The sequence below is a fragment of the Ascidia mentula genome, chromosome 1 (genome assembly GCF_947561715.1).
Source record: "Ascidia mentula chromosome 1, kaAscMent1.1, whole genome shotgun sequence".
In the NCBI taxonomy this organism is placed as follows: domain Eukaryota; kingdom Metazoa; phylum Chordata; class Ascidiacea; order Phlebobranchia; family Ascidiidae; genus Ascidia; species Ascidia mentula.
The window spans coordinates 3308992-3326531 of NC_138566.1; the positions used below are offsets into that span (position 1 = coordinate 3308992).

The window sequence follows — 17540 nt, forward strand, 5'->3', positions numbered from 1 at the left end:
ATGATTTAAAAGTCCCACCGAGGTATACATAGGGGAAAGTTTTGCATGTCTATCCTAACAGAGAAGATCGCTAGTGTGGTAGACATATCGGGAGGTTACTGCCACGACCGTAACTTCTTTAGAATATGATACAGTTATCGTTCACATTGCCAGTGTTAATGACGAACAAAAAATCCTGCCGGAAGGGTTTGGAATTGCTCGTGGTTGTCCAGTATCTGCATTCGACAATGCATGCTACTCATTCAGTTGGAATGTTCGGCAAAAGACGTATGTTCTGCAAACACAATAAGCACTTCTGAAGATGTCCGCGACATTCTTCAGCCTTGGTAAGGAACTCTCGGCATTCCAGAAACACGCGTTGAGACAAGTGCTTGCAAAACAGGGCAGCATTCGTCGGGAATCGACTTGGAGCGAACTAGACGCGTTCTTACTGTAATTGAAACAGGAAATCCCCCACAAGACAACCCCCATGTCGATTGCCCCATCACCACAAAGAGAAGGTGGAAGAGATCATCCAAAAGATGGCTGATCAAGGGTTCGTCCATCCAAATCCGACTGGAGCAGCCCCACCGTACTGATCAGAAAGAAGTCCGGTGAGGTTTGCAATACCCGGGTTTTGCACGGCCGTTCGTGGTCGACGCAGACGCTTTCGATACCGCTGTTCGATTTTTTTTGTCACAGAACTTGGACGGTAAGGAGAGCGTATTTGCCTATGGCAGTAGGTCACTAAGTCGTGCAGAAAAAAACTATTCCGCGACACGAAAAGAGTTGCTTGCTGTGATATTTGCAACCAAACTGTATCGATGTTATCTTTTTTGTCGGAAGTTTTTACTTTGAACAGATCATTCTTCCCTTCGTGAGTTATGGCTGTCAAAGGAACTTTGCGGACAATGTGCACGCTGGGTGGAACATCTTTCGGCGTTTGATTTTGACATTCAACACAAACCAGATGAAAATCGAAACGCCAATGCGCTTTCACGTGTACAGGACAGCGGCGTAGACCACAGCTTCCCATACAAGTTGGGGACAGAAGCAGTCAAGGTGCTGCTGGTGGTGGACTAGCGGCTTGTGGCTTCAGCCTAGAGGACATTGCGGCAGAGCAAGAAAAGGACGATGTCCTCTTGATTGTGCTGGATTGGTTGAAAAGAGGTGTGCGTCCCAAATTCAAAACCATACGGCTTTGTGCCCCTTTAATTTGATATTGGTGGCTGCTCTTACCTCGACTAAGTCAGGGGAAAGGTTTTGTGTCTGGAAACTGATTCGGGAATATCAATCTACCACTCACGCGAACTGGGTATCCGTTCATTTTAGTCGAATGTGATATATTTTCCTAGTCAGATTGCGCGTGGCCGATGCGCCACCAAGCGGCAAACGAAACAGCCAACTTATTGTATCGGATCTGGTTTACTATTCATGGGGTGCCTGCACATACCGACAGGGATACGAATTTCAAAAGTAATTTGTTTTCAAAATTATCAAGATAAATCAGATCAAAGAAAATCCGAACATCTGCTTATCGGCCCTGGAGCAACGGTGGTGATGAGCGCAACAATGAAACCATTTTAGCAATGCTACATAATAATTTACAACGAGACGAACACAAATGGGACGAAGCACTAACCGCGCAAACGCCCACGAAAATACCGGGTTCTCATCCAACGTGCTGCTGACAGAACGACCACCACGGCTGCCCGTAGATTTGGTTGGAGGAAGAGTCGGGAAAGGGTACGAGATATCATAGGAAGCCAAAATCCATCATTTACGCGACTGTTTAGTAGTCTAAAGGAAGAAGTCGTCCGAGAAAGTCTCCGACTGCAGCGACAACGGATGAGATGTCGGTACGATCGGCGACAACACGGGACACCACATGCAGTCGGTGATTACGTATTGATCATGAATCCAGCAGTCCCGGTTGCAAAATGAAAAATTGCAGGGCCCGGGTCTTTTCTGGATTAGGGAGACAGGGTTGGGGTGACGAAATAATTCCGTAACACAAGTAACATTTAAAAAAATCACTTCGTCGACACTTGAAAATGACTATTCAACATTACAAAAGATTCGGTTGTACACGAGTAATAAAATCATATGTTTATTGGTAAAATATTTTTTAATGACGTATAAGAGGTGACTTGCCTTTAAATTTTCACGAAAAGTGTCTTTGTAATTTTCTAGGAATGAAATTAGGCCAGACAGAATTCCACAAGTCGCCATCTTTTCAGAAAACTTATCACTAAATTGGCTGAACTCCAAACAAACTTTCAAAAGGTTTTCAACATTTGTCCAGTCTTTCCTACAATAAAACAAGTGCCACTGGGTAACCCACCTACACACATTGTGAAACGAATCAAAAACATAAACAAACATAAAACCCAATAATGAAAACAACAGGTGAATTCTGGCTCACGTTTCCACCTTGGCTTTGTTGTCCGAATAAATGTCAAAGTAGACTTTAAAGAGTTGAACAGCGCCACTTTCTGCCAGAAAATCTCCGACCTCCTGTAATACCACACAGTATACGCACAAATAGGTGTTTCTTTGAGAATATTTTCGTCTCTTTAATACTAACGTGGTGCGTACTGTTCTCCGAATCTCCTATATTAAGCAAGACTTCAACAAATGCTAAAGGCGATTCCCCCATGCGGTTGGATTCCTTGTCAGATTCCAAGTTGCGCTTGGCTTCGTCCACGTAAGTTGCAACTTCAGTCAAGCAATCTGCAAAGTTAACATTTAAATTCAGTTTCATGAAAGAATTAAGTCTACTTATACCTTTGCTGTCAAACTTTTGTACTTCCAAAACAGGCCCGCCGCACTCATCCATTGCATTCGGTAACTGACTCTTTGAACCGTTTCCAAACATTTATATATACCTACAGTTCACAGCTTTTAATGCTGTACTTCTGGTATGGAGTGCTTCGTTGATGACAACAATTTAATGAATAACTACGAGTAATAATCCTGATCAAAAGATAATATTTTGTATTAGGTTTGCTGGAATCGAGGCCCAGGCATCACAGCCAATCAGGATCAGCCTGTATGTCCCAAAAATTTGAAGCGAGATCTGAAAATCAAGCTCCCGGTGAGGTTTAATCTTAACGCTCCATTGACTGAACTACCGGAGAAACTGCTAGACGACCTTTATAAATACGTAGGGGATCTCTACCACCGCAATCAGACAATGTACTACCACGATTTCTGTGTTACTTTGTACTATTCAAAACATGTCACATCAGCCACTATTAGATCTGTGCCCTATCCCCATTGTCTCAAATTATTTTCGGAGAACGCGATGATCTACCCACAGCACACACAGTCGTTGTCTCAAATGAAATGCGCGGCTAAATAGCATGTAACCGGATAAGTTATGACGAAGAAGTCCTTTTGATTTGATATCAGTTCACAATTCACAAACGAACAAAGGAGCTCTCTGACTTACACATTCGCTCTTTGTTTTAATTGAATCTACAAGAATAAAACGCTATGTCGTAACAAAGTTCAGTTGTGCTTTTTCTTTGTTTGTCCTGACGATACGCAGTACACGGTTTTGTGAAACGATAACATCGGTAGTATTTTGTTGCACTCACAAAGCTTTCATGTAGAACGTTTAACTGTTAATGTGTAAAAAATTTCGCATATACGAATAAACTTGTTGTTTTCATAATGTTTTGAACTCATGCAAAATTATGATTAGGCCTATACATCAACACAAACCACACACTAGTCAAAAAAATTGTTATAACGCCGTCATTCTTGCCACATATTTGCACATTTCAACTTTCAACACGCAATTAAGATACAAGCTATGATTACATAACGTGAACACAATATTATTTAGCAAGATTGCGTGATTGGAAAGATTTGCTCCTCAGTTTTGTATTAGGCTTATATTTAGCCAAAATTTATAATTTATTTTTACTTTTTTTTTATGAAAGGTATAGGATATTTCAGTAGACTGTAAACATTTCTCTCAAGGTTTGCGTTGCTTTTGGTTGCAACGCTGCAGGTATTATTGTTGAGCGAGATACTAACTAGAATGGGCTTTTATGCATACCAAAATATGGCAGGTCGCCCAAATAAATAATTCTGAACTACGAATCATATAAAAAATTTAGGCCAGTTTATTTGTGGACATTTTTTTTGGAGTAGATAAGAAAAAATATCAAGTGCGGTTGGAGTCACAGGTTGAAAAGCACTGTGTACAAAAAGGCGTTTTGTTGTTTTTATGATGTTTTGAAATCATGATTATTTAAAATCGTAAAACTAAATCAACACGAATCGAGAGATTTTAACGCATGTAATACGGTGACAGACTGTGTCGAAATGGATTTATCGCCTTTTTCTCGTGTCTCTCGTTTGGGTCTCGCGTACGAGGATTTTGACGGCGTTCGTTTCACGACAACCGCAATCATGTTCTCCAACGCCTAAACATATAACAATAAATTGACTTGACAAAAACCTAAATACAATGCAATTCCACCAAGAGAGGAATTAAAAAAAGTATTGAAAGAACGTCTTTTTGCAGTTGGTACATTAGTAGAACATAATTTAAATAACATTGCTTACAATTATCGTCTACGTCAGTGTTTGTTTCTCATCAACTTTGTACAGAGCCTGTTATGTTATGGAAAATCTATCGCTTCTTCCAAAGGGACGTGAAAACAACTGAGTCTCGAAAACGGATAAAAAACATACATTTTTCTAAGTAAGAATTCTAAAGAAAAAAAGGAACTGACAAACGTTTAAACAACACAAGACAATTTTACAACTGAAATACAACGATAAAAAGAACATTATTAAAAAGAAATGTAATATTAATCTGTTGACAAAAGACTTTTACAGAAGATAGCAATGGTTATAATTCTTACCCGTGCTCCTGCATCAATAACAACACGTTTAACGACTTTGATACAAGTTTGATTGTTGAAAAATGAAACTATTTTCCTCTTTCTCTGAATACTGCTGACGTGACGAACTTTCGAATTTAAATTTTTGTGGTTACTGTTTGTGTGGAACTGTTCTTATCATTTTTTCATGAAGTTAAGGAACCACGACGCAATTAACACTTATTCGACAGATGAGATTCACCAAACCTACTTTTTTCTGTCACGCCAATGCTCAGTCTTCCACACTTTATGTACAATTTTATTCTTAACAAGTGCCATTCAAAAGGGACACAAGGCAGGTACGATAACGTTTCTCTCGCTACAACGCAGTTGATGTGACAATCATGTAGAATACAATACCAGGCACTAGACTTGCCAATAGGAACAATAGTCAGAGAGGAGATGACGAAGCGAACGAACGGCATTTAAAAACACAATCGTGAGCACGGTCGTCGCTAGTGATGTAACATTGTGGCTGTTTTGCCAGTATTTATGATGCTAATTAACAAATTTTCGCAGTATTAGGCAGGCCAAGCAAGCAAGCGAAACTAAACAAATATGTTTGATTGGGTAATGCAATGTTTCATTACTCATGATGCACGAACGATCATTTTGACTTGACTTGAGTTTCTCTAACGCTTTGGTGAAAATCATCAGTTCCTGTAATGTCTTGATGTGAAGTTGCTCCCCAACAAGTTTGTAGAAGAATTCTGGTGCCTCTGACTTCAGAGAACGCAAATAAAGAAGTTCATTGCCATCCACATTTTTGAAATAAGACCTGTAACAAAAGGCACAAATAAAGACACTGTACATCGTTATATACAGAGCCTGAAATGTGTTACTTTCGAGGTTAGAAAGTATGTATGCGCAAACCAAAACAACAACAGTTAATGTACTCTAAAATAGGAATGTTGGAGTTTATATTAAGAGGTTTATATCATGCACAAACAACAAAAACACCATGATTTCGTTACGGCTGACTTACGGTTCAAGACCAAGGCCTTTGGCCCACTGCTGGACTTCTTCGTTCTTCATGATTTGAACAGAATGACTTGTTCGTGGCTCAGATGTTTGGGTTGGAGCTTCTACCAGTTCTTGGACTGCTTGAATGGGAAGTGTTGGAGCATCCTGAAACGTAAATCAGCTTTAAATTTTGCTTTTCCCATGTTGAGCAGTATGGCAGGCCAACGTAAAGCAGAGCTTACACAACATAAAATATGGAAAGCAATTAAAAAATTTTTTTGCCAATAATCACTCACTTGCAAAATACTTATAACCTTGTTCTAAATAATGTTTAAATCATTAGATAAATCTTGAAATATTTTGTTCGTGCTATAATTGTTCATCACCACTTCTTCGATTGAACTCTTGCCGCGATCTCCAATTTCTTTTAATAACTTGTTCATCGAATCATCGAAAGTTTTGTCATCATGAAATTTGAAATATAGTTGTGTTGCCACGATAATCCCTACACAAATAACGGTGTCAGTTTGAGTTTTATGTTAGAGATAAGCAGTGTTCGTTGCAAAATACTGACAAATGTAAATTGTCACATATATAATTCCTCTTTAAAAATAACAAAATCAATTAATTTAAATGCTTCAAAGCAAATAAATCCAGGTATATTTATACATCCACCCACCAAGCCATCCACTTGCATCGAAATCCTCCTGAAGTCGAAGAGGAATGATGTCTTTAGCTCTTTTAAATGCATAAGACGCTTCTGATCTGTGCAACAAGGTTGGAATACTGTGATGTTTTAGGCCAAGAAAAATATTCTTGTAAACATACAAAAAATTTGTAAAGTTGTATTGATGAAGAAAACCCAGATCTAAATAAAGTAAGCTCGCTGTTTAAAATTTACATCGCAATTACTTCTTACAATATTCTTCTCTCAATTTACCTGCAGTTCTGACTATCCTTGTACTTTTGAGACATGCATATTAACACCACAGCTGATTGTTCAACTGCTTTTGCCATCGCATCCAATGTATCTCCCTTCATTTTATCTTCGTCCATCCATACGTTGTAACCATTTGATTCCAGGCGATCTTTTATCTAAAATATCAACGTGGTGAATTCAACGTCACCCAGTCCCTCAAATTTGTATAATTTTGCGAAGTTTGGTTCGATCTTACATTAACCGTTTTAACATAATCGGTTTAGTTTAAACTCATTTACTTTTTCTCGTTTAGTTTTATGTTGGATGTTTTGTATGCAAAAGCTGCTAGTATTTTTCAAACTTCAAGACATGGCAATACGATAACTTATTAAAAAGGACTATATACCTTGCAATGTGTGATAGAAATGTTGTTTCTTTACCCACTGCCTTACCTTTTTAATTGTGCTTTGGTTGTCCCAGTTGTAGCTGAGCATTACGTGCATCTGTTTCGTGGTTGGTAGTGATTGTTCGACATCATTTTTCTTAGAAATACAAAAACCTTGCTAATTTGTTCATCTCGATTATTTCGCTAAACACTTACCGGAATAAATTGTAACTCCCACAAGGTGTTTATTGCAGAACTACGGAGTTCTCTAAAAAATAAAATCTGATATTAAAATGTTTTTTTTAAAGTCATTTCTTTGGTTGACATCGATTTTTTAAAAAAAACAGTATTTTTAAGCATCACAACCTTTTTGTATAAAACATTCATTTTGTTATATATAACTATAGGACATATTCCATAAAGCTTTAAATTCTATTTATATGTGCAAATGATGCTGCGTTACGTAACAACTTCGTTACCTAATATTAACAATACTCAACAAATGTGGGCACATCTGCTGATTAATTCTGACCTTGAATCGTGACCTTTGAGTTCCTCCAATTTCTTCATCACCTCGGTTTCCTTTGTGATCATGACTTTGTTCTCTTCAACAAACGATAAAGCCCAGATGCATTTGACTGCCGCAATTTGTTCATCAAAGTTGTCTTTGGGAAGAAAAGACTTTATGCAGAGACTTATTACAATACTTTTCCCACAATAAGTCGTTTGTAAACACTTTACTCCTTACAACTATAGAAATATAGAAAGTTTGTTCTCATCCACAAAAAATAACGCCTAGATGCATGCAACTAGTACAATGATTTTAGTGCTAAGGGCTACAATATTTTCCCCGTAAATTGTCGTTTCGGATAACCAAAAGTTTTTTTGCATGCTAAGCCGCGTAATTATGCGTAATTTACCTGTGTTAATGAGTTTCTTTAAACTTGAGAGTACCCCACTCTGAAGGATTTTGGAGCTGTTCTGATCGTTGTTGGCGAGTTTGGTCAAACCCAACGTTAATACTTGCGCAGTAAAACCTGCGGAGCAGTGGTTGCTATTCAGCAAAGCTTCGTTGAGGACCTGAAAAAAATAATGGTTTAACCTAAACAAAGTATTATACACATTTAAATCCGACATACCCCTAAAATATATGGCCTAAAAGTGTCTTCAATAGATTAGGTGGAATTACCTGCAGAATGTAAGATATGATTTTATCATCAGTTACAATGACGTCATTTCTATCTTCATCATTTTTTGTGTTGGCCAAGATAAGCATACAAAGTGTTGGCAGCAGCCTCTCATCGTTTCCAGGGCTCTAGTCGAATTTGCATCCGTAAAGTAAGGCTTTTGGTGGTTTAATTTACTTTTTATGTACAGAAGTGTGTTTCGTATTTCCCAACCACTAACCTTTATTCCTTTGGTGTTTTTGGCGTACCAACTTATCAATTCAATCGCTTTTATGTGCTTAAAAAATATTTTGTTGTTACTTGATATCGAACAGTTGTACAGAAGAGTTTCTGCATTGAAGATGATTGGACCTTCAGTCTGCAAATTATATATTATATTTCTTGCCTTTACATTACGGTTTAAAGTTGACAAAAGATCTTTCTATTGCCTGAATAAATAGAGCGTAGATACAATTAAGTTTTTGAATAGGGAATTTCTATTTGAATAAGACGTTTTTAATATCATTTAATGTGTTTACTGAAGGAACTGAAGATGCCCATGGGGCGAAATATATATTCCTGATTTATAAGCCAGGCTGATCCTGTAATAAAAAGCTACTGCTTTTTTTAGAATTGGATAGGGAAAGCATGTATTCGCTACACATATTGTGACAATAACTTCTGTCGTTCGTTGTGTTTATGTTAAAATCCATAAAATCCCAATGACAATCATTTGAAGAAGACTTACCTCCAAATTCTGGGAAAAGCTTTCCTTATATTTTACCAATAGACCAATCAAGTTTGACAGAATTCCACAAGCTGCAATCTTTTCAGATAGTTGGACACTTTCACCAGTGAAGTACGAACAAACAGACAAAACATGATTCAAATTTATGCAGGCTTTGCTGTAATATTAGACGCATAACGTTGATAAAAAAATACATTATGAGAGTTGTGTGCATCAATGCTGCCGCAAGGTCGTCATGATAAGATCAACCACCAAATTACTTCATCAACCGTAAAAACACAATTTAAAGTAACCAAATAAAACAATAAACCCAAACAACAAATGCATCCTGTCTAACTTTTCCAACTTGGTGTTTTCGTCTGAATAAATGTCAATGTAGTGCTTAAAAAGATCGGCCCCATAATTTTCTGCCAGATAATCGCCAACATTATGCAGAATCTTAAACACAAATGATAAGTTTATATGTTCGAAATCGCAACAACAGCTTTACAAATACTGACTAAACGAAAATTTTTTGCATCTTGAATCCATTTGCCGTACCGCAACAGAAGTTCGACTAATTTTGTAGCCGACTCCCCCATGTCGTTAGCATTCTTACCGCATTCCAATTCCCGTTTGGCCTCATTCAGATATTGTTTCAGGTAAAATAAGAAAGCTAGGACAACAAATTGTTTAGATATTTTGACATAAAGAGTTACAATGTTATTTTGCTGAATGAAATCCGACTATTGTTGTTAAATGTGAATGTCAAGGATATACACACTACATTTTTTATTAACAGATCCGTTGTATTTTACGATGTTGGTGGACAATCCTTTATCAGTCTCAATTTTTTCAGCAATTTTGTCTTCAAATACGTAGACCAGGATAAGCGTACAACAAACTGACAAGGTGAATTCTTCATTGATCTGACAAAATGGAAAGTATAAACAAAGGGCGCCTGTTCTTAAGTAAACAGGATAAACTTGAAAAAGAAACTTTATCTTTGGCTGTACACATACTATGCGACTAATAACGTGACTTTAAAGTTAAACCACAATGCTCTTGTGTTTGGAAGGTTATCAAACACTTACCATAATCCCATTCGTGTTCGTGGCGTACCAACTTATCAAATCAAAAACTTCCTTGTCTTGGAAGAATATTTGATTGTGGCTTAATCTCGAGATATTGTGGAGAAGTAATGCCGACGCCAAGATGATTTTGCCTTCAGTCTGCAAGTAAGGGATAAGCATCGGTCAGTGCCAGATCCAGGAACTCAAGTAATAACTAAAGTACACGAGATTGATTTTTTGGTTCACTGTTACTGTCAAATACCTTCCAACAATTGCAAGGGAAAATAGCAAAGAAACAAATTCGTTACTTATTTCAATATTTCAAAGCATTCCATCGCATGGTTATGAAATCATTTGTTCAGTGTCATCAAATTTGTTTTTATGGATGCAAAAGTGAGACTTGCCTCTGAATTTTGCTTAAAAGTGTCTTTGTACTTTTTTAGGAAAGCAATCAAGTTAGATAGAATTCCACAAGCTGCAATATTTTCAGACAACTTGTTATAAGGAGCGCAGAAAATCGAACAAACTTCACAAAGTTTTTGAACATTTTTCCAATCTTTCCTACGATAGAATTTTGAAAAAAATACTTTTATTTCAGAAAACTTGACAAAATATTGCGATATAATAATACAGGCACTTGATGTATCAAGTATAAGAGAATATCACTCATCAACACACATTGTACAACGAAACAAAACTTAACAAACACAACACCCAAAATAAAGAAAATCGTAACTTACGTTTCCAACTTGTACTTTTTGTTTGAATAAATGCCAAAGTAGATTTTAAAAACATCGGCAGCGCCACCTAACGCCAGGTAGTTGCCGACATTCCGCATAATCATCTTACAAAAATAGGGTTCTTAAGTTTACAATCGCGAACATGATCCTGATCAATACAAACCTCACAGGAGCTGCTTTCTTCACGTTTAGCCCACAAATAATATTTCAACAAAACTTCAAGAAGGTTTAAAATTGACTCCCCCATGCTTTTGTGTTCCTGGTCACATTCCAAGTCACGCTTAGCTTCATCCATGTAAAATTTGAGAAAGAATAGGAAACCTGGTAGACGCAAAAATATTATTTCCATTCAGCAATTATCGCGAATATTATCATTTTTCAAACTGGCTTTTCGTCAATTATCAGCAGATCAATGGACACTTATATTAAATTTTTCATCAATTTGTTTAGTCTCACTTTCCACGTTGGTGGACAATCCATCTTCAGTTGCAACATTTTCCGCAATTTCCTCTTTAAATGTGTGAACCAGGATAAGCGTACAACAAACTGACAAGCTGATTTCTTCATTGATCTGACAAAAGGGAAGTATAAACCAATTGCTCGTGTTCTTCGACAAACAAGGTAAAAGTGAAATGTGGATCTATCACGTCATATTAAAGAACAGTTCCCAGTATTGTGGTGCTCTTGTTTAATATGAAATTGCTTTGTACCAACATCAACCTGTTACAATTAGCCACGGGCACTTTCCAAACTCACGTGAACTCGATAAGAACGAACGAACATTCATCATTCATGCTAAATGACATAAGTAGCGCTCCGTCCACATCATTAAAACGTTCTACACCAATCTTGTCATGACCTTTAACACTAACGTCATTTTTTAAAGTAGTCTTCCTTTCACCTGAACCCAATTAACTGCACTTTCTCTGGCTATATATCCTGTTCAAATTTATCAAAGAACAAGAGAGACGAAGAGACAAGTGAAATACACAGAGGGAGACAAGGCAGAAAGGGTTGATTGTCGCCTGTCTATACGAGCTATTGTTTGGAACCGATTCTATGCGTTGTTTGTAAGTTGGCGGTGTATTTTTGTTTGTGTTTCAACAAATTAAATTGGAGGGTAAATCTTAAAGGTCTACAGTCTTTGTTTAAACAGTAAAGCAAGAGTCAGATATACGGCAGTGTTATATTTTTTTACTACTTTCCAGGAACGGCCAGTGCAAATGGAAGAGTATCATTTGCTGTTCACATTTTCGTGATTTTTCAACCGCGTCTTCTTACGTGTATAACACGTTGCTCTTTGTGTTAAAATCGTTACCAAACACTTACCATAATCCTTTTCGTGTTCATTGCGTACCAACTTATCAAGTCAAGAACTTCTTTGTCTTGGAAGAATATTTTATTGTTGCTTGATAATGAAACTTCGTGGAGTAACACTGCCGACCCCACGACGATTTTTCCTTCAGTCTGCAAGTAAGGGATAAGCATCGGTCAGTGCCAGATCCAGGAACTCAAGTGATAACTAAAGTACATGAGATTGTTTTTGGAGCATTTTGTTGGGAATAGTATACCACTGTTGCTGTGAAAGACCTTTAAACAATTGTAAGTGAAATAACAAAAGAAATAAATTCGTTACTTGAATGGAATATAACCATACAATATTTCAAAGCATTCCATCGGATTATGGTAATGAAATAATTTGTTCAGTGTCATTAAATTTGTTTTTATGGATGCAAAAGTGAGACTTGCCTCTGAATTTTGTTGAAAAGTGTCTTTGTACTTTTGAAGGAAAGCAATCAAGTTAGATAGAATTCCACAAGCTGCAATCTTTTCAGATAACTTGTTATAAGGAGCGCTAAAATTCGAACAAACATCACAAAGTTTTTGAACATTTTTCCAGTCTTTCCTACAATAAGATTTTAAAAAAATCTTCATTTCAGAAATCTTGACGAAATATTGCGATACAATAATACAGGCACTTGATGTTTAAAGTATGACAGCATCACTCATCAACATACTTTGCAAAACGAAACAAAACTTAACAAACACAACACCCAAAATGAAGAAAATTGTAACTCACGCTCCCAACTTGTATTTTTTGTTTGAATAAATGTCAAAGTAGATTTTAAAAACATCGACAGCGGCACCTTGCGCCAGCCAATTTCCGACATTCCGTATAATCATCTTACAAAAATAGGGTTGATAAGTTTACAATCGCGAACATGATCCTGATCAATACAAACCTCACAGGAGCTGCTTTCTTCGTGTTTAGCCCACGAATAATATTTCAACAAAACTTCAAGAAGGTTCAAAATTGACTCCCCCATGCTTTTGTGTTCCTGGTCGCATTCCAAGTCACGCTTAGCTTCATCCATGTAAAATTTGAGAAAGAATAGGAAACCTGGTAGACGCAAAAATATTATTTCCATTCAGCAATTAACGCGACTATTATCATTTTTTCAAACTGGCTTTTTGTCAATTATCAGCAGATCAATGAACACTTATATTAAATTTTTCACAATCGGTTTAGTCTCACTTTCCACGTTGGTGGACAATCCATCTTCAGTTGCAACATTTTCCGCAATTTCCTCTTTAAATGTGTGGACCAGGATAAGCGTACAACAAACTGACATGCTGATTTCCTCATTGATCTGACAAAAGGGAAAGTATAAACAAATTGCTCGTGTTCTTCGACAAACAGGGTAAAAGTGAAATGTGCATCTATCACGTCATATTAAAGAACAGTTCCCAGTATTGTGGTGCTCTTGTTTAATATGAAATTGCTTTGTACCAACATCAACCTGTTACAATTAGCCACGGGCACTTTCCAAACCCACGTGAACTCGATTAGAACGAACGAACATTCATCATTCATGCTAAATGACATAAGTAGCGCTCCGTCCACATCATTAAAACGTTCTACACCAATCTTGTCATAACCTTTAACACTAACGTCATTTTTTAAAGTAGTCTTCCTTTTTCCTGAACCCAATTAACTGCACTTTCTCAGGCTAAGTATCCAGTTTAAATTTATCAAAGAACAAGAGAGACAAAGAGACAAGTGAAATACCCAGAGGGAGACAAGGCAGAAGGGGTTGATTGTCGCCTGTCTATACGAGCTATTGTTTGGAACCGATTCTATGCGTTGTTTGTAAGTTGGCGATGTATTTTTGTATGTGTTTCAACAAATTAAATTGGAGGGTAAATCTTAAAGGTCTACAGTCTTTGTTTAAACAGTAAAGCAAGAGTCAGATATACGGCAGTGTTATATTTTTTTTACTACTTTCCAGGAACGGTCAGTGCAAATGGAAGAGTATCATTTGCTGTTCACATTTTCGTGATTTTTCAACCGCGTCTTCTTACGTGTATAACACGTTGCTCTTTGTGTTAAAATCGTTACCAAACACTTACCATAATCCTTTTCGTGTTCATTGCGTACCAACTTATCAAGTCAACAACTTCTTTGTCTTGGAAGAATATTTTATTGTTGCTTGATAATGAAACTTCGTGGAGTAACACTGCCGACCCCACGACGATTTTTCCTTCAGTCTGCAAGTAAGGGATAAGCATCGGTCAGTGCCAGATCCAGGAACTCAAGTGATAACTAAAGTACATGAGATTGTTTTTGGAGCATTTTGTTGGGAATAGTATACCACTGTTGCTGTGAAAGACCTTTAAACAATTGTAAGTGAAATAACAAAAGAAATAAATTCGTTACTTGAATGGAATATAACCATACAATATTTCAAAGCATTCCATCGGATTATGGTAATGAAATAATTTGTTCAGTGTCATTAAATTTGTTTTTATGGATGCAAAAGTGAGACTTGCCTCTGAATTTTGTTGAAAAGTGTCTTTGTACTTTTGAAGGAAAGCAATCAAGTTAGATAGAATTCCACAAGCTGCAATCTTTTCAGATAACTTGTTATAAGGAGCGCTAAAATTCGAACAAACATCACAAAGTTTTTGAACATTTTTCCAGTCTTTCCTACAATAAGATTTTAAAAAAATCTTCATTTCAGAAATCTTGACGAAATATTGCGATACAATAATACAGGCACTTGATGTTTAAAGTATGACAGCATCACTCATCAACATACTTTGCAAAACGAAACAAAACTTAACAAACACAACACCCAAAATGAAGAAAATTGTAACTCACGCTCCCAACTTGTATTTTTTGTTTGAATAAATGTCAAAGTAGATTTTAAAAACATCGACAGCGGCACCTTGCGCCAGCCAATTTCCGACATTCCGTATAATCATCTTACAAAAATAGGGTTGATAAGTTTACAATCGCGAACATGATCCTGATCAATACAAACCTCACAGGAGCTGCTTTCTTCGTGTTTAGCCCACGAATAATATTTCAACAAAACTTCAAGAAGGTTCAAAATTGACTCCCCCATGCTTTTGTGTTCCTGGTCGCATTCCAAGTCACGCTTAGCTTCATCCATGTGAAATTTGAGAAAGAATAGGAAACCTGGTAGACGCAAAAATATTATTTCCATTCAGAAATTAACGCGACTATTATCATTTTTTCAAACTGGCTTTTTGTCAATTATCAGCAGATCAATGAACACTTATATTAAATTTTTCACAATCGGTTTAGTCTCACTTTCCACGTTGGTGGACAATCCATCTTCAGTTGCAACATTTTCCGCAATTTCCTCTTTAAATGTGTGGACCAGGATAAGCGTACAACAAACTGACATGCTGATTTCCTCATTGATCTGACAAAAGGGAAAGTATAAACAAATTGCTCGTGTTCTTCGACAAACAGGGTAAAAGTGAAATGTGCATCTATCACGTCATATTAAAGAACAGTTCCCAGTATTGTGGTGCTCTTGTTTAATATGAAATTGCTTTGTACCAACATCAACCTGTTACAATTAGCCACGGGCACTTTCCAAACCCACGTGAACTCGATTAGAACGAACGAACATTTATCATTCATGCTAAATGACATAAGTAGCGCTCCGTCCACATCATTAAAACGTTCTACACCAATCTTGTCATAACCTTTAACACTAACGTCATTTTTTAAAGTAGTCTTCCTTTTTCCTGAACCCAATTAACTGCACTTTCTCAGGCTATATATCCAGTTTAAATTTATCAAAGAACAAGAGAGACAAAGAGACAAGTGAAATACCCAGAGGGAGACAAGGCAGAAGGGGTTGATTGTCGCCTGTCTATACGATCTATTGTTTGGAACCGATTCTATGCGTTGTTTGTAAGTTGGCCATGTATTTTTGTTTGTGTTTCAACAAATTAAATTGGAGGGTAAATCTTAAAGGTCTACAGTCTTTGTTGAAATAGTAAAGCAAGAGTCAGATATACGGCAGTGTTATATTTTTTTTACTACTTTCCAGGAACGGTCAGTGCAAATGGAAGAGTATCATTTGCTGTTCACATTTTCGTGCTTTTGCAACCGCGTCTTCTTACGTGTATAACACGTTGCTCTTTGTGTTAATTAAAAATCGTTATCAAACACTTACCATAATCCTTTTCGTGTTCATTGCGTACCAACTTATCAAGTCAACAACTTCTTTGTCTTGGAAGAATATTTTATTGTTGCTTGGTAATGAAACTTTGTGGAGTAACACTGCTGAATCCACGATGATTTGGCATTCAGTCTGCAAGTAAGGGATAAGCATCGGTCAGTGCCAGATCCAGGAACTCAAGTGATAACTAAAGTACATGAGATTGTTTTTGGAGCATTTTGTTGGGAATAGTATACCACTGTTGCTGTGAAAGACCTTTAAACAATTGTAAGTGAAATAACAAAAGAAATAAATTCGTTACTTGAATGGAATATAACCATACAATATTTCAAAGCATTCCACCGGATTATGGTAATGAAATAATTTGTTCAGTGTCATTAAATTTGTTTTTATGGATGCAAAAGTGAGACTTGCCTCTGAATTTTGTTGAAAAGTGTCTTTGTACTTTTGAAGGAAAGCAATCAAGTTAGATAGAATTCCACAAGCTGCAATCTTTTCAGATAACTTGTTATAAGTAGCGCTAAAATTCGAACAAACATCACAAAGTTTTTGAACATTTTTCCAGTCTTTCCTACAATAAGATTTAAAAAAAATCTTCATTTCAGAAATCTTGACGAAATATTGCGATACAATAATACAGGCACTTGATGTTTAAAGTATGACAGCATCACTCATCAACATACTTTGCAAAACGAAACAAAACTTAACAAACACAACACCCAAAATAAAGAAAATTGTAACTCACGCTCCCAACTTGTATTTTTTGTTTGAATAAATGTCAAAGTAGATTTTAAAAACATCGACAGCGGCACCTTGCGCCAGCCAATTTCCGACATTCCGTATAATCATCTTACAAAAATAGGGTTGATAAGTTTACAATCGCGAACATGATCCTGATCAATACAAACCTCACAGGAGCTGCTTTCTTCGTGTTTAGCCCACGAATAATATTTCAACAAAACTTCAAGAAGGTTCAAAATTGACTCCCCCATGCTTTTGTGTTCCTGGTCGCATTCCAAGTCACGCTTAGCTTCATCCATGTAAAATTTGAGAAAGAATAGGAAACCTGGTAGACGCAAAAATATTATTTCCATTCAGCAATTATCGCGACTATTATCATTTTTTCAAACTGGCTTTTTGTCAATTATCAGCAGATCAATGAACACTTATATTAAATTTTTCA

General features: G+C 36.7%; 4 protein-coding genes across 6 annotated transcripts in view; all 4 read right to left on the reverse strand.

The window, feature by feature from the left end:
- LOC145902895 (uncharacterized) overlaps positions 1-14308 on the reverse strand; it is a 63133-nt gene extending 48825 nt beyond the window's left edge. The window contains exon 1 of one of the 2 annotated variants that reach the window (XM_082991042.1): positions 14265-14308. In XM_082991042.1, coding sequence (XP_082847168.1) covers positions 14265-14285 — 21 coding nt within the window. In that variant the 5' untranslated portion in view covers positions 14286-14308. Of the gene's footprint in view, positions 1-1621; positions 1665-14264 lie in introns of those variants that run through there. The other variant, XM_082991035.1, reaches the window with a different exon arrangement.
- LOC145915349 (uncharacterized) lies at positions 2140-2923 on the reverse strand. Of its 2 annotated transcripts, XM_083002723.1 has the most exons (4): positions 2767-2923; positions 2567-2712; positions 2413-2496; positions 2140-2290 (listed from the first exon to the last, which is right to left on the reverse strand). In XM_083002723.1, exons 1-4 carry the CDS (start codon positions 2855-2857, stop codon positions 2270-2272), a joined length of 342 nt encoding a protein of 113 aa, XP_082858849.1. In that variant the 5' UTR covers positions 2858-2923; the 3' UTR covers positions 2140-2269. The 2 variants fall into 2 exon arrangements, 1 of the variants encoding a protein (XP_082858849.1); XR_014403754.1 differs by lacking the exons at positions 2567-2712; positions 2767-2923 and having other exon boundaries at positions 2405-2544.
- Positions 5173-9693, reverse strand: LOC145903111 (uncharacterized). The gene is made up of 14 exons (XM_082991192.1): positions 9562-9693; positions 9399-9499; positions 9062-9218; positions 8555-8692; positions 8337-8462; positions 8068-8227; positions 7680-7812; positions 7364-7415; positions 7215-7304; positions 6784-6938; positions 6523-6608; positions 6230-6348; positions 5866-6008; positions 5173-5658 (listed from the first exon to the last, which is right to left on the reverse strand). Exons 1-14 carry the CDS (start codon positions 9640-9642, stop codon positions 5379-5381), a joined length of 1821 nt encoding a protein of 606 aa, XP_082847318.1. The 5' UTR covers positions 9643-9693; the 3' UTR covers positions 5173-5378.
- Positions 14309-14397: 89 nt separating the features above from the next.
- On the reverse strand, positions 14398-15810 carry LOC145888383 (uncharacterized). Its single transcript, XM_082979158.1, has 6 exons — positions 15727-15810; positions 15472-15586; positions 15179-15336; positions 15016-15119; positions 14685-14841; positions 14398-14457 (listed from the first exon to the last, which is right to left on the reverse strand). The coding sequence occupies exons 1-6, from the start codon at positions 15808-15810 to the stop codon at positions 14398-14400; spliced, it is 678 nt and encodes a 225-aa protein (XP_082835284.1).
- Between the last annotated feature and the right edge of the window lie 1730 nt (positions 15811-17540).

Excerpts from the sequence above, each read along its gene's own strand:
- LOC145903111 (XM_082991192.1), bottom strand. The coding sequence starts at position 9,642 with ATGGGGGAGTCGGCTACAAAATTAGTCGAACTTCTGTTGCGGTACGGC. Across the intron at positions 8,463-8,554 it reads AAAACACCAAAGGAATAAAG|AGCCCTGGAAACGATGAGAG; the intron begins GTTAGTGGTTGG and ends AAATTCGACTAG. Across the intron at positions 7,416-7,679 it reads CTCAAAGGTCACGATTCAAG|AGAACTCCGTAGTTCTGCAA; the intron begins GTCAGAATTAAT and ends TTTATTTTTTAG.
- LOC145888383 (XM_082979158.1), bottom strand. The coding sequence starts at position 15,810 with ATGAATGATAAATGTTCGTTCGTTCTAATCGAGTTCACGTGGGTTTGG. Across the intron at positions 15,587-15,726 it reads ATTGTAACAGGTTGATGTTG|ATCAATGAGGAAATCAGCAT; the intron begins GTACAAAGCAAT and ends CCCTTTTGTCAG. Across the intron at positions 14,842-15,015 it reads AAAAAATACAAGTTGGGAGC|GAAAGACTGGAAAAATGTTC; the intron begins GTGAGTTACAAT and ends ATCTTATTGTAG.
- LOC145915349 (XM_083002723.1), bottom strand. The coding sequence starts at position 2,857 with ATGTTTGGAAACGGTTCAAAGAGTCAGTTACCGAATGCAATGGATGAG. Across the intron at positions 2,713-2,766 it reads ACAAAAGTTTGACAGCAAAG|ATTGCTTGACTGAAGTTGCA; the intron begins GTATAAGTAGAC and ends TTAACTTTGCAG. Across the intron at positions 2,291-2,412 it reads ATTCGGACAACAAAGCCAAG|GAAAGACTGGACAAATGTTG; the intron begins GTGGAAACGTGA and ends GTTTTATTGTAG.